The sequence below is a fragment of the Vespula pensylvanica genome, chromosome 6, assembly GCF_014466175.1.
Source record: "Vespula pensylvanica isolate Volc-1 chromosome 6, ASM1446617v1, whole genome shotgun sequence".
NCBI lineage: Eukaryota > Metazoa > Arthropoda > Insecta > Hymenoptera > Vespidae > Vespula > Vespula pensylvanica.
In genome coordinates, this window is record NC_057690.1 from 225,563 (window position 1) to 239,140 (window position 13,578).

The following is a 13,578-nucleotide window of genomic DNA, read 5'->3' on the forward strand; positions in this document are numbered from 1 at the left end:
CGTGAGCCGGAAGAGGAAAATATACGAAGGTCATCTATGAAAACGAAAAAGCATATTTGGTTTATGTACAGCTTATATAAAACATCATTGCGCAACGTAATTGTACATCTCGTGTTTCCAGCACCACCATAAATTTTCTACTACGTGTACAGGCCGACCTGATTTCTTCGTTATCCATCTTATTCGAATCGCACGAACGTTTCATACGCGTTTAATATTTCAATCGGCTTACGTTAAATGCAAATAAATTAGAAAATATCCGAAACAGGAAACGTCTATGGTGCAAAGAAAAAAAAAAAAAAGGAAAGAAAACTATGAAGAAAAATCTTTCGACTATTGGTCCCAATTACAAGTGAGAAGTTGGAAAAAATAAAAATTGCCATAATTCAGGCAAATATTCTGAAAAAAAAAATCGCGCATATTGCACACCATACGCTCGTCGCTTCGATTTTCCGTCAAAAAGTAACATATACGTCGCAAGAGGAGCCTATATCAAACATGTCGCTCTATCGATTCTTACTCGTTATGTACAGATATGTATCACTTTTGTAATATACTCGCGCATGCAGGCGCCAACGATTTACAAACTTCTCCTCGCGATGGACTAGCGTGAAATAATTTCGTTTCTCGGACGCGAGAAACGCGCACGTCATTTGTCGCCTATTTTATGATTATGTACAAACTTCTCGATTCATGCGCTTTAAATACATCTTTTTCGCTTTCTTAACGTAAGATATGCGAGTTCCTTACGTACGTACGTACATACATGCATACATACATATACATATATATACATATATATATATATATGATAATTTTAACTCTCGCGAAAGAGATCGATTATCGTATTACGCAATTTTGCGAATCACTATTCCAAATTTATCTTACGAAACGTCGATATCCTTAATATTTTTCTTAAAAAAAAAAAAAAGAAAAATTCACTAAAATTTATCATTAAATGCTTAAAGCGAGTAGACGTCGGGCCTACGAAGAATTAAACGACTAATTACATTCTTACCTTAATTACTTTCTGTGTAAGCGAGTTAACGAAACTGATGTACAAATTGTTCAAATATTTCCACGGTTAAAGGCATCATCGTCTAACGCTCTTCGAGAACGTGCATCTTCCTTATCTACATGAAATATTACGAACGGCAAGAAAGACAAGGAAGTAAGGGAATATCTTATCGCCTTAATTTCGTTATCGGCTCGTATTACCGATCGATGAAAAAAGAAAACAAAAAATCTGAGCGATTCGAGATCGGATTTGATTCAGAAAATACGCATTCTCGTCAACGAATCTCCTTCCACGTTTCTTCTTTCGTTCATTAAAGACTCTCGTCGTCTCTGATATCATCACCTGTGCGGACAATTCGGTAGATGTGGGAAGAGATGACAGTGGATGGATTTGAATCTGAAATGAAAAGAAAAAGAAAATCTTTTATTTGACAAAAATAAAGGATATACAATTTTGTAGGATAACGTTGTCAGTGCGCGAGGAAATAACGGCATAAAAGTTTTAAACAGCGTAATTATTATAAAGTCAATTAAAAGTTGTAAGAGCAGCAGCGGCCGATGCGCAATCTCATCTTTATGCCGTTACCTTTCCTTCTACTCTCCTTCTCTCTCTCTCTCTCTCTCTCTCTCTCTCTCTCTCTCTCTCTCTCTCTCTCTCTATACATATATATATATATCTATCTCCGCATATTTCTACATTCACCGACGCACTCGGTCCTCCTCGCAAACGCGGACGCGCCAATTATACAAGTAATTGAAGCTTTTACGAGAGAACCTTAGGGAACGAACCGAGAAACGTCGCTTCTCTCGCCTATTATACTCGGTCTTTACTCTTCTTGCCTCAGAGTTTAGATAATCGTGATGAAAAAAAGAAGAAAAAAGAGACGATCCGGAAGACTTACCTTCTTGGATCCTCCTTCGTATCGAATCCATCGATTTTCAAAATATTCCACTCGTCTCGTGCGCCTTTCGAGTAGCTGAAAGATACCTGCGATAAAAAAAAAAAAAAGAGAAAATTAAATAAAAGAGCACGCGCGCGAACGTCGAACGACAAATACGCGAGCAAGGCATTCGAGAGGAATCAAATATTTGTGTCATCGAAGCGAATCGAGCGTAGAGCCGAGTGGCTTCCGTTTTTACGGTTAACCGAGCATGAAAAGTAGGAACGTAAATAGTAGGTAGTAGATAAATTTGTCGTTGTTGCGAGGTGCCTTGGGATATTTAAATTTTTTACTTCAATTATTATGTGCACATATATATATATATTTTTTACACGCACTTTTGCATTCTCGAATTTCTCAATCACGAAGGAGGGAATTCCATTCGAGCGCGTTTTCCTTACTCCTTCGATAACGAGAAAATTACCTGCTCGTGAAAGGTGTCCTTGTTGAGGAACTTCATCGGCTCCAAATGCGAATGAAATTGCTCGATCACCGTCAGCTGCTTCTTCAAAAGGTACTCGATGATATATCCCATGGTTACGTCATCGGGTAGCCTGATCCTATCGCCTACGGTGATGAACTTTCCGCCTCTGCGAAAGACGAATTAATGATATAAATAAAGTATCCTGCTTTTCTCCGACTCGTACAATGCCGAGAGCAAAAAAAATTGGCCCTTAATTTGGCAAGATTCCAAGCATATAGCGGATTAAGCTCCTCGACGCACCTGCCGTTGACTCGTTCACCTTCCCGATCCCTTCTTCCCGTCGACGCGTTCGCGGCTCGCGAGCTCGAGAGAAACTGGTTGGAGAAAAAATTTGCGACTCTTTACGGCATACGTATATGCGTACGTACGCATACGTGAACGTATGCACCTACGTACGTATATTAAGCGCATAGATTCTCGATATTTGCTTTACGACGAAAAGCGAGTTGGTTTGTCGGTTCGTTGGTGAACTCGAGCTCGAGACGAGACGAGACGGGACGAGACGGATACGGAGACGGCAGGGCATAAATCGTCCCAATTAGAGGACCCAACCTGCGGTAGTCGCAAAGTTCATCGAACCGGTCTATATATCGGCCACCACCTTAGAAACGCGAGACAGCGGTTGCGACTCTCAAAGGCAAACCGCTGAAAGGAAGAGAAATTCGAACGAGAGAGGTATTCGAGAATGAACAAACTCATCGTCGAGGAGAGAAAAACGAATAAAGCGCGATCGTTTGGCAAAGCGGAAAAATCGTAGTTTGACCGCGAAGGACGGAGCGGTAGCGCGCGCGAACGCGAGCGAGTTCCTTGACCGGTTGTAAAGGAAGAGAGGGAGAAGAGAGGCGCAAGTAGTCAGGTTGGCGCAGGTGCAGTCGAGTAGGTAAAACAAGATAACGGCGATATAGAGGAAGGAGCAACGCGTTCCGAATGGGAGCCATTGGAGAGTGCGTCCTCGGAGCAACGACGGACGAGTGGCACCGCGCACGGAAAAGAGACACGGTAGGTTCGGCAGGCGTACTCATTAGCGAATACCATCGGTGGATTCTCCATTCCGTCCCGACCAGGCGGTCGTGGCTCTTTTTAATTGGCCAGATTAGTCCCGAAATCGCGTACCCTTTTCTCCACCCTTTTATCTCACTCCCCCTCCCGTCCGATGAGACGGCCTCGTCCTTTCGGAACCGCCGACACGGAATATCGTCCTCGTTAAAATACCTGCCTCGACGAAAACGAAATTTTCGAGGTTAAGCGAGCCGGAAAGAAAGGAAGAAAGGGGTCTTCTCGCCGATGGGGTTTACGTCGCAAACCGGGGGAGGGCCGCCGCTTTTCGTCTTGCTTCAGTGTTAAATAACGACCGACGACGGACGCGTCACCGAACGAAATATTTCACTCGGGCGGATTCCCTCGAAATTCTCCGTTAATAAGCTCGGCCGAAAAGGATTCCTAAGAGACGGGGTGGGGGGGGGGGGGATCTCGATTTTGCCCGGGCTCTCGAGGATAGTCCCTGCTTCGCGCCTCCAAACGAAAATCCACTCTTTGATCTACGATCGCAAGAGAAACTCCGTAGGAGGCAAAGGAACGAGATTTCACTTTGCTAATCCGTTGCAAATTTCTCCTCGTTCGAACGAACGATAGGTACCATTGTACGTTATATTATTATATTATTTGGCGTTGGATTCGTTCGACTTTAATGATACACCATGATGAATCCTGAAAGATTGCTCTCGGATCGCATTTGGTATAGATCGAAGAGGTAACGAAAGGAAAAGAACGGTGGCGAACGTAGCTACAGCGGGAATGCCCAAATTGGTTTGACGAGGTTCAGTGGATGCCGATAGGCGCGCGAGCAGGAATCACTGGCGATCGCCGGAGAGGAATCCAATTAAGCGAGCAATAATGGAATCGAAGAGAGCTCGGGGCCGAGCTTCGTCGAATCACCTCGGCTTCTTCTCTTCTTCCCTCTCTCTCTCCCTCCCTCTCTCTCTCTCTCTCTCTCTCTCTCTCTCTCTTTCTCTCTGGCGAAAGCTACGCGCATACGAGACAACATAGTTGAAATTTCCGGCCCGGGCATGGAATTCGCAAAACGCGCAGCGAATATGGGAACATAATGCATAATGCATAATGCATAAACATAAGCGCAACGAAGAGAAGGAAAAAGTTAGCCTCGCTGCGGTCTTATCGCGGAGCAAGCTCGTGCGCGCGCAATCGTAAACTCGTGGGTGGCAATCGTACGTCGCTCGTCTCGACGCTATCGTCGCGAGAAGGAGAAAGGAGAAAGAGGAGAGACGGAGAGAGAGAGCGAGAGCGAGAGAGCCGTCTCTTACTCGCTTCGTTCGTTCCTAATTAAGCGCCCGGTTCCCGATCACGAGAACCGTCCATTATTCCTTATCCCGTGTGTCGTATATTCTTTGTGCGCCGATTGACGCCCGGTAAATTCGTCCCGGAGATTCGTCGAATCTCTCGATCTCGACGCAAAGAAGAACCACGGTGCTTCGCGATGCGGGAGGTATTGGAAAAATCAAACTCGACGATTACTATCGCGATTTGCGTCTTGCTAAAGTAAACGCTCCCTACCCGGAGACGTTAAAAAGGTCGATGTTAAACGTCCGGATCGGCGAGTTCGATGTCAATGTCGAAGAATCGACGACAAAGACGTTGGCGTTGGAACGATCACGGTCGATCGTGGGCTCTCGGTGATATCGATGCGAGACACGTCCTTTGGAAAATCAATGAGCGGAACGTCTGCCGACGACGGGCGCCATTCCTACGCAGCCGATCGAACGAGCGACGGATAATCAACATTTCTGGTGGAGGATCCACGGACATGGCTGCGCTCTGCTACAAAGATCTCTTCTCTCTCTCTCTCTCTCTCTATATATATATATATATATATATATATATATATATACACACGCGTATGTAGGTATATGTATATGTATACGCGTATATATGTACAAGGCGTAATCCGTAAAAAGCGAGTAGCGAAAAGTTAACTCTCCGGAAGTCGGTTCGCTTCCCGCTGGAATTTCTCAAAGGGTGGTCGCCTCGAGTCTCGCGTAAAGATCCTAACTCGAAATAAAGAGGGAGGAGAACAACGGAAAGATTCGTAGGCAGCTCCGTGACGAAGCATTTCCGCGAGCGTAATCGCTGGCTATTACGACTCGGAAGGACGAAAGTTGAAAGGAACAAGCTGAACGGGAGAAAGAAGCGAGAGGAAATGGAGAAGAAAAATAATAGGATAGAAAAAAAATGAAATAAACGAGAGGGATCGAGTCGGTATCGCGTGTCTCACGCACTCCCCATCGCCTTTCGCGCGTTTATTACTTCGAACGCTAGAAACGACCGATCGAAATATAGAGAAATAGCGAGATGTAGAGATTCGAACGATTCGTCTTTTCTTTTTCCTTCGGTCAAGCACCTTTTGACATCGTTAATAACGATAAAGAGCTCGAGGTGATTGGTTGCAAGAAACGAGCAAAGACAAACAATCGACCACCGTGCGCCGTAAATAATGATTTACGATCAGTACGTTAAAGCGAACCCTTTCGACCTTCCATTCTCGAGAATCATCGTTCGTTCGACGACAGGCCGTGCGCCGTGACCTAAACGTCGCGCCATAGAACGTAACGTAGAGCAAAGAGTCTCGTTGATACGAAATAAATGGACTCACCCAGCGAGCGGCGTCATTTTCAGGGCTAACGCTCTGCTGATGCAAAATCCAGCTCCGCCCGTAGCGAACCAGAATCTGACCTTTTGCTGCAACATAGAGAAATAAAGTGAGTACGATCGGAGGCTCGATAGATCGATCTCTAGTAGAAAGGACTAGACCAGCTGGGTATCTCTATCGAGGATGGCAGGAACGATCGTTTCGCTCTTGCTCGATCTAGCTATCGATCCGGAAATATCGATGCTTCGATCGATCGACCTTAATCGCGTCACGTCGCGCTCCCTTCTGACAAATCGATCGACGATCCTTCCCGAGATTCCGAGAGCGAGGGAGATCGTCGATTTTCCACTTTCTCCTCTCGACGATAAATTTTCTATCGGTTATCCAATTTCCATCTTTCGAACGAGCCGTCGTAGCCCGAAGGCCATCGAAGAGAACTCGACGGCGTCTCTGGCTAGTCCCGAAGAACGGTACTTTTCACCGATCGCGAAAGATAGCGGCAAGGTCGAGGATGGAGGGAGGAAGGGCGGCGGAAGAAAAAGAAACGGAACTCGCTTCCGATCGACTTCTTCCCGCTGACCTGGAAACTCGGACACGCTGCCCTCCCCCTTCCCCTCTCTCGCTCGATCCGCACGAACCGCACGAACCGAATAACAAACGAATCCACTAACCAGCGGAGAGAAGGAGGAAGAGAAACGAACGTTGGAAAGAACGTTTCGAGAGAGTTACGAGCGTTGAGCCGATTTCCGAAGGATCGCCATCGTTGCTTGCCGGCCATTACGGTCGGACTTGTAGGAGCGATACCATCTCTTTCGATATCTCTCTCTCTCTCTCTCTCTCTCTCTCTCTCTCTCTCTCTCTCTCTCTCGCTCTCGCTCTCTCTCCCGGCCGTACTTTCCTAGCCTGGGTGTGGTACGTGCACCAGCACGATACGTAGCGTGCCCGCCAGCGAGCAGCCTTCCGTCCCTTCCTATATCTCGACTTATACGTGTATGATCGTAAGGTCAAGTAACGAGAGGCTATCGTGGACCGTTACCGTTATAAGTCTAACCACATCCTTCTCTTCTTTTTTTTTTTGTTTCTTTTCTAGCCAAGTAGGTCTGCGCTTTCTTCCTTCTGATTCGATAATAATCGCTCGAGGAGAGTAAGCGGACCGCCGATGGTGAAACTAAATAAGAGAATTTTGGGGCAAAGTATAGAGGGAAGAAACGACGATGGAAGAGCGACACGCGCGCGGTAGACGCGGTAGTCGTATCGCATTCCCAAGGAGGAACGGACGGGACCTCACGGACGCATTAGATATACAAGAAGGATAGGAACGGTAGATAGAATCGAGCCGCTTTTACAAGGGGGCGCGAGTCAGCTCTTTGTTTTCTCTCCTCGGCTCCGGTGCATTTGAATAACACAAGGTCGCGCGCTGTTCGATCGGCGAATCTTCGATGGCTATGCACGCGCTTACGTATCCGCCTGTATTTACGTTTTCTATTCTACCTTTGACTCGATCCTCTGCACTTGTACTCGCGAACCGCTCACGAAATTTATTCTAATCACGTGCGAGAAACGCGTAAGAATTGCTTGGTAAAAAAAACCATCGAAAAGAGAACCCACCGATCGCTGATCTCTAACGATCCGCATTGTTTATTACGTTCTATCGATATATAATCATGGTTATTAGGAAAACGAGCGAGGCAGCCGGTCGTGGTATAGAATGGCGATTCGAACGAGCGAGTAATAATAAAGCGGGAGTTAAAGGCGGTCGTTATTAACGTATAATAATTACGGGTGAGAGGCGGGTTCGCTCGTTCGCGCGTGCTCGAACACGGGCGATCGGAGAAAATCACGTTGTTGCCGTACGTGTGTCTACACGTGTTGTGGTGCTGCCGCGAACAAAAGGAGAGAAGATGGAAAAAAGGAAAGGAGAATCTCGCTCGATTTAGCCTGTGAGAATAGAGGAGATGGGAACGATCCGATAATTTCGTGGCGCGAGAGGTGGGGAGGGAAGGGGGGAGCGCGAACGAGCTTCCACTCCTCGAAAAGGGAAAAATAGATCCAAGATGGAAAGTCTTGGGAAAAACGATTCGAGCTATTTCTCTTTTGCCGCCTCGTCTCTTACTGCCGCGTAAACCGTACGTCCTATCTTTCTATAGAATTATGTACAGCTACGTGTATTGACAAAAACACGTAGGGACGATAAAAAATCTTGGAGAGGGAGTAAGAAAGGCATGGCTCGTGGTAACGTCGATTCTCCGTTGTTGGCGCGAGAGAAAGATGGTGCCAGGAGATAGAGATAGACAGAGAGAGAGAGAGAGAGAGGCGACCGGCTATAATAATATGGAAGTAAATGGAGGTAGCGTACGTGAGCAAGTAGGAACCGTAGCATCCGTTTCTCTATCCTCTCCACCTTAGCCGAAGGCGAAGCAAGGAGGAGAGGATACGCATCTAGAGTCGGCGTGCTCGTGGAGGCCGTCATGGGTCACGAGCGAGTCTCCCTCCTTCGCAGCCCTCTTTTACTCTTTCCCTCCACATATGATACTAATAAAGTATCGCGCGAGACTACTTTTTTCTTATGGTACAACGACCCTCGAAGAAAATTGCAAAGCCATCGAGAAGCGTGAGCCGAGATTCTTATTTTTTTCTTCCGCTTGGTCGACGTACTCGCGTAGTACTTACGGTCGTCACGGGTCACGCGAACACACCCATTGTAATTCCGCTCGTTTCTACGAACAATGCCAGCGGTGAACGCAATTACGAAAGGCTTCGTTAACGTTAAAATCGTCTTAGTTGGCTGCTCTTTATTAAAACGTCCGGTCCCTTGTGCCAAGTTCCGATGCAACGCGAAAAGCTAATGGAAGACGAGTCACCAATTTATCGACGAGGAGATTTCGAAAACGAAATAGAAACTCGACGAAACGGGTTTCATTCGCTTCTCGTTGGTATCGAGTTGCGCGCGTAATTCAAGCTTATCGACGTTCGGGATAGGTAATCGCGCCGATGACAGGTGCGTTTTTCTTCGGATCGTTGACTTTCAGCGTTACGTTTTAGCGAGTCAACCGTCCCGTTCTCCATTATTCCTGGCTTACATGTTACTTCGATCCTTACGCTCTCGGAACGTTAGGACGTAAAAAATAATAACGGTACATAAAAAAAATATCGTCTTCATAAATGATATTGATTTTCCGGTAGAGCAAACACGAAAATGCAACGACCGAGAGGGAATCGACTTCACGGACGTCTGCACCCCGCGAACAATTCCCACGTTCGTAACGCGTTCTGCCTCCCCTGCCCTTTTCTTTCCTGCTTTCCGGAAGAACTAGACGAGGAGGAGGCGAGTCGCACGGTATTCTTTCTTTCGATTCTAGAACTCCCTTGGGAGACCTTCTCGAGACTGCTCCGCTCGCCTCGTTAAAATTAAAAATCGATCCACGCGAACGCAAAAATTTACTCCTCTCTTCGAAGAGCTCTATCGGCAAAGCTCCGAGGCAAAGGAAAAGCCGAGGGGGAGGAGGAGGAGGAGGAGGAGGACGACGAGAAGAAATTAAATCGGCATTCCGTGGAACGCCTCGTAATTACACGGAATCGCACGGTGCGCTCGATTTAATTATCTTAACGCAATTAGCCGCGTAGAGGGAAGCTCCGTGTACTCGGCGCATTCCCCGTTAATTTCTCCTCGCTTTCTTTTTATCATTATTGTTATTATTATTATTATTATTATTATTAACATTTTTAGCGGTGGTGGCGCCCGATGCGACCAATCGTCTCGCGCCGTTGCCACCGTGCGACCGCGCTGTTCGCGAAAGAATACCTTCACGTACAATTTTGACGTCGAACGGAAGAAAGACAAACTTTGTCCATTATCGTCGCTGTTTAATCGACGCTGAGAGCTTAATACGTGCAACGACACAAAGGGACCGCCGAAAATACGCGAAGAGGGAAAAGAAGAACGCTCCGTCGAGAATGGGTCGCGCCTCTCCGTAATGTAGGATGATTGCCACGAAGCTCCCTTCCTCTTTCAGCTACTTCGTTCTATTCTTCTTCGAACTCTTCTCCATCGATCCGTACCACTCTTCGTCCAGAAACCGCAGCGATCGTAAGGGCAAAGGGACGAACGAGCGAAAGGAGATTCGAGACTCGTTGTTTTTCTTTCGAGAAAGCCGCAGAAACGCGAGTCTCATGGAATAATAATAATCCCGCTTTCACGTCAGCGAAATGACTTTGTGACATGAGAAAAGGGACGGAAGAAATGAAAAAGATGAAAAAGATAAGAAAGAGGGCGGGGGGTAGCGCGGAGAGAGAGAGAGAGAGAGGTAGCAAACACGGAATGCACGACATGTGTCACACATCCGCGTGTACGCACGAGTGCCTCGGAGTAACGCGGATACAGGGTGCGATTTTCTGACCGCATCGTGAGAGGTGTCGCACGGAAATCGCACCCAGAAATCGTCTTACTCGTGCGATTTTAGAAACGGTAGACGTCTCGTGCTATCTAACTGCTAAATACTACTACTAAATAAAATCCGAACGTAACGTTAGAACTCTTCCTCCGTTAAGCCTCTTACGATGTCCAACGAATATCGTCGTTCCGCGTGACCGCCCGCTCTGCGGTTTTCCATTAGTTCGAGCGGAAGGGCCGTAAGTGGAACGAGCATCGTATACCGACTCGCGTTGTGCCTACTATCTTCTTCTATCGGAACATTTTCTTGATTATTGGAACATTGACGAAGCGACTTTACTACTCGAAAATTTTTCAAACTCTCTTCCTCTACGCGAATTTTCGTGTTTCAAATGTCGAAGACGAAAGTGGAACGTCGGACTTTTCTCTCCCTCTCTCTCTCTCTCTCTCTCTCTCTCTCTCTGTGTGTGTCCATTAGACGAATGGTAGCCGATAATTATCGGCAGCGATCCGGGCCGCGGATTCGATAAATGACTTTAATAAAACGCGTCGTATTTCAAAAGATTGTCAGACCTTCTTCTTCTACGTTCTCGAATGATTAATGCGACCACTACCGAGCCGCGGGCTTACCTTACCGCCTTCCTGCTGTGGCCACCTACCGTTCCTCCTTTCCTTTTTCCTCTCTCTTTCTCTCTCTCATATCCTTTCACGTTGGAGCTCCGTATCTTTGGCGTCTCGCTTCTCTTCCACCTCGCCTCTCTCTTTTTCTTCCTTTTCGCGACCTCTCGAGATGAACAGACCCAAGCACGGAAGATGCAACGCGCTCGCGACTAGCCGAGGACACGCCCAAGACGACGCAAACGCAAACTCCAACACGAGGCAAACTTTTGTAAGCGAGATACGATTTAACGTTATCCCGGCTTATCGAAATGGTCAAACTTTCTATATCTTTTACAAAATTTAAAGGGATTCTGTTAAACTTGAAACTCCATTGAAAAAAAAAAAAAAAAAACTCGAGCGATATAAAGGATCGTTATAAGATAGCCTCAGATAACGAACATCGTCGATCAAGACTATATCGATATATCAACGTCTTTGAGATACTGAAAGAGGGAGAGGGAGAGAGAGAAGGAACGAGGAAAAGACTATGTCGATTCTTCAGAGCCAATTTGCTTTCTAAACCAAGCGAAACGTCGAGCAGACCATTATTACCCGGAGAGCTCTGGTACATATCGCCTAACGGCCATAAACGCACATGTACTTGTAGTTACATATATATGCAAGCAAAAGACACGACTCTGGCTAACGTTAAAAGGGACGCGCGTTGTCGACGAGCATCGAGCCGTATCGGACGTTAGAAACGCCTAACGTTCTCTTCTCTCTTCTCGCTCGTCGATCCCCACAGAGACAGCACGCTCAAGCGTAGGCAGATACATTTTCCTGCTTATATCGCTGGTCGTAAGTTTCTGCTTTACGGTTCATTGGCAGTTTATTTCTAAACTGAAATGGTCTAAAAAACAAAACGACCATTTCGTCAACGACCAACTACCGACCATCGATTCTTCGTTGAACGTATAGTTCGACGTCGATGGTATCCTCTTACTCTTTTATTTCTCAACGCTGTCCGACTTTTACGTCCGCGAGTTTCCTCTCTCTCTCTCTCTCTCTCTCTCTCTCTCTCTCTCTCTCTCTCTCCATCTATCTCTTTCGTCGGTGGGCCTCGGAGATCGCCCTTTCACCCGGGGCGTGGTGTCCGTTGCACGCGTATCTCGATCGTGTCCGAGGTAAAAGAGATCAAGGATCGACGCCGGTCTATTCGTACGATCGACGAGACGCGACCGGCGTAGAAAAAGGGAGGAGCGAATTATCCGAAAGTCGACGATAATCGAAGACGCTCGATCACGGAAAGGACGCTACCGTTTTCGTTTTGGGTAGACGCAGGAGCTATCGCCTTCTGTTTCTCCGGCGAGCGGCAACACGCGCGAGTAATCCTTTCACCCGCTAGAAAGGTGCTACGACGTGAACCGGCGGCGACGCCGTTTGCGGTTGCACCACCTTGCGAAAGAATGCAAACTAACGACGTACGTTACGTAGGAACGCTTTCAGCAGAGTCGATTATCCCTACGTTGCAGCTTAAAGAACACCTTCTTATATCCCTCGTGTATTCTTTAGGTTTTTGTTCGCGAACGAACCTCTAGATACTTTCGAAAGCACGGGTGCGCGCGCGCGTCAAGCCGCTCGCGCGGCCGTACCTAAAAGGGATAATCGAGATATTAAAGCATCGTTCAAATTTGTCGAATCGAACGATCGATTTTGGGCGTGGCAAAGAGCAAGGAAGAAATCGTAAAAACGTTCGTCTCGGCTCGACGAGCATAACCGGCAGGTATACCACTCTTGCGCTCTAACGCGTGCTCCGCTATATGCATACGCGGTCTATAGCGGTGGAACTCGTGCGCACGTACGTACCCTGTTATATACCGCCTTCTATATCTACCTCCACGCGAAGTCTCGAGATTTCTCGAGCAAATATAATATACGAGTACGTGCAGCCCGCGGGGAGTACCGTCGTCGACGAAGGAAGACCATAATCTCGCTCGTCGGAAGATGGTACCACACCCATGGGGGGTCGCGGGAGACGCCAGACCGGCTGCTTCTACATCTTGCCGAGCGTTAGCGGAAGGAGGACTCGAGAGGCTGCTAAACTAAACGGCAACGAACCTACGACGAGCAACGAACGATGATTTTCCAACGAATCGCAAAGCTTTCCGTCTTACGTGTTTCGCTCTTCAAAAAAACGATCGAATGCCAAGTACAACGGATACGGACGATAATAACAACGTACGAGCGAGCATGCGTACACGCCGATCGGCATTCGAACGGAAATCATGTTTTGCGTAAGATTATGTCTCGCGCTAAGTGGGTTACCTTACGCGTCATCGATAGTCACGGTTTACGGGCACGAACGTATGCGATGGACGTACGCGAGCGATTTCGAGCAACGATACTGGTTCGACCGGTATCGTAACGAGGCTGAATGAAGAGAGACCGTGCGGAGATAAGTTCGAGAAGGGATCGGCGGGGG

General features: G+C 47.2%; 1 protein-coding gene across 1 annotated transcript in view; it reads right to left on the minus strand.

Annotated features, from left to right (window-relative positions):
- Positions 1-55: 55 nt before the first annotated feature.
- The window catches only part of LOC122630114 (fringe glycosyltransferase), a 28,852-nt gene continuing 15,329 nt past the window's right edge, over positions 56-13,578 (minus strand). Inside the window, exons 7-10 of the mRNA XM_043814249.1 lie at positions 6,110-6,195; positions 2,383-2,548; positions 1,920-2,005; positions 56-1,414 (exon numbers count right to left, since the gene is read on the minus strand). Coding sequence (XP_043670184.1) covers positions 1,357-1,414; positions 1,920-2,005; positions 2,383-2,548; positions 6,110-6,195 — 396 coding nt within the window. The 3' untranslated portion in view covers positions 56-1,356. The remainder of the gene's footprint in view (positions 1,415-1,919; positions 2,006-2,382; positions 2,549-6,109; positions 6,196-13,578) is intronic.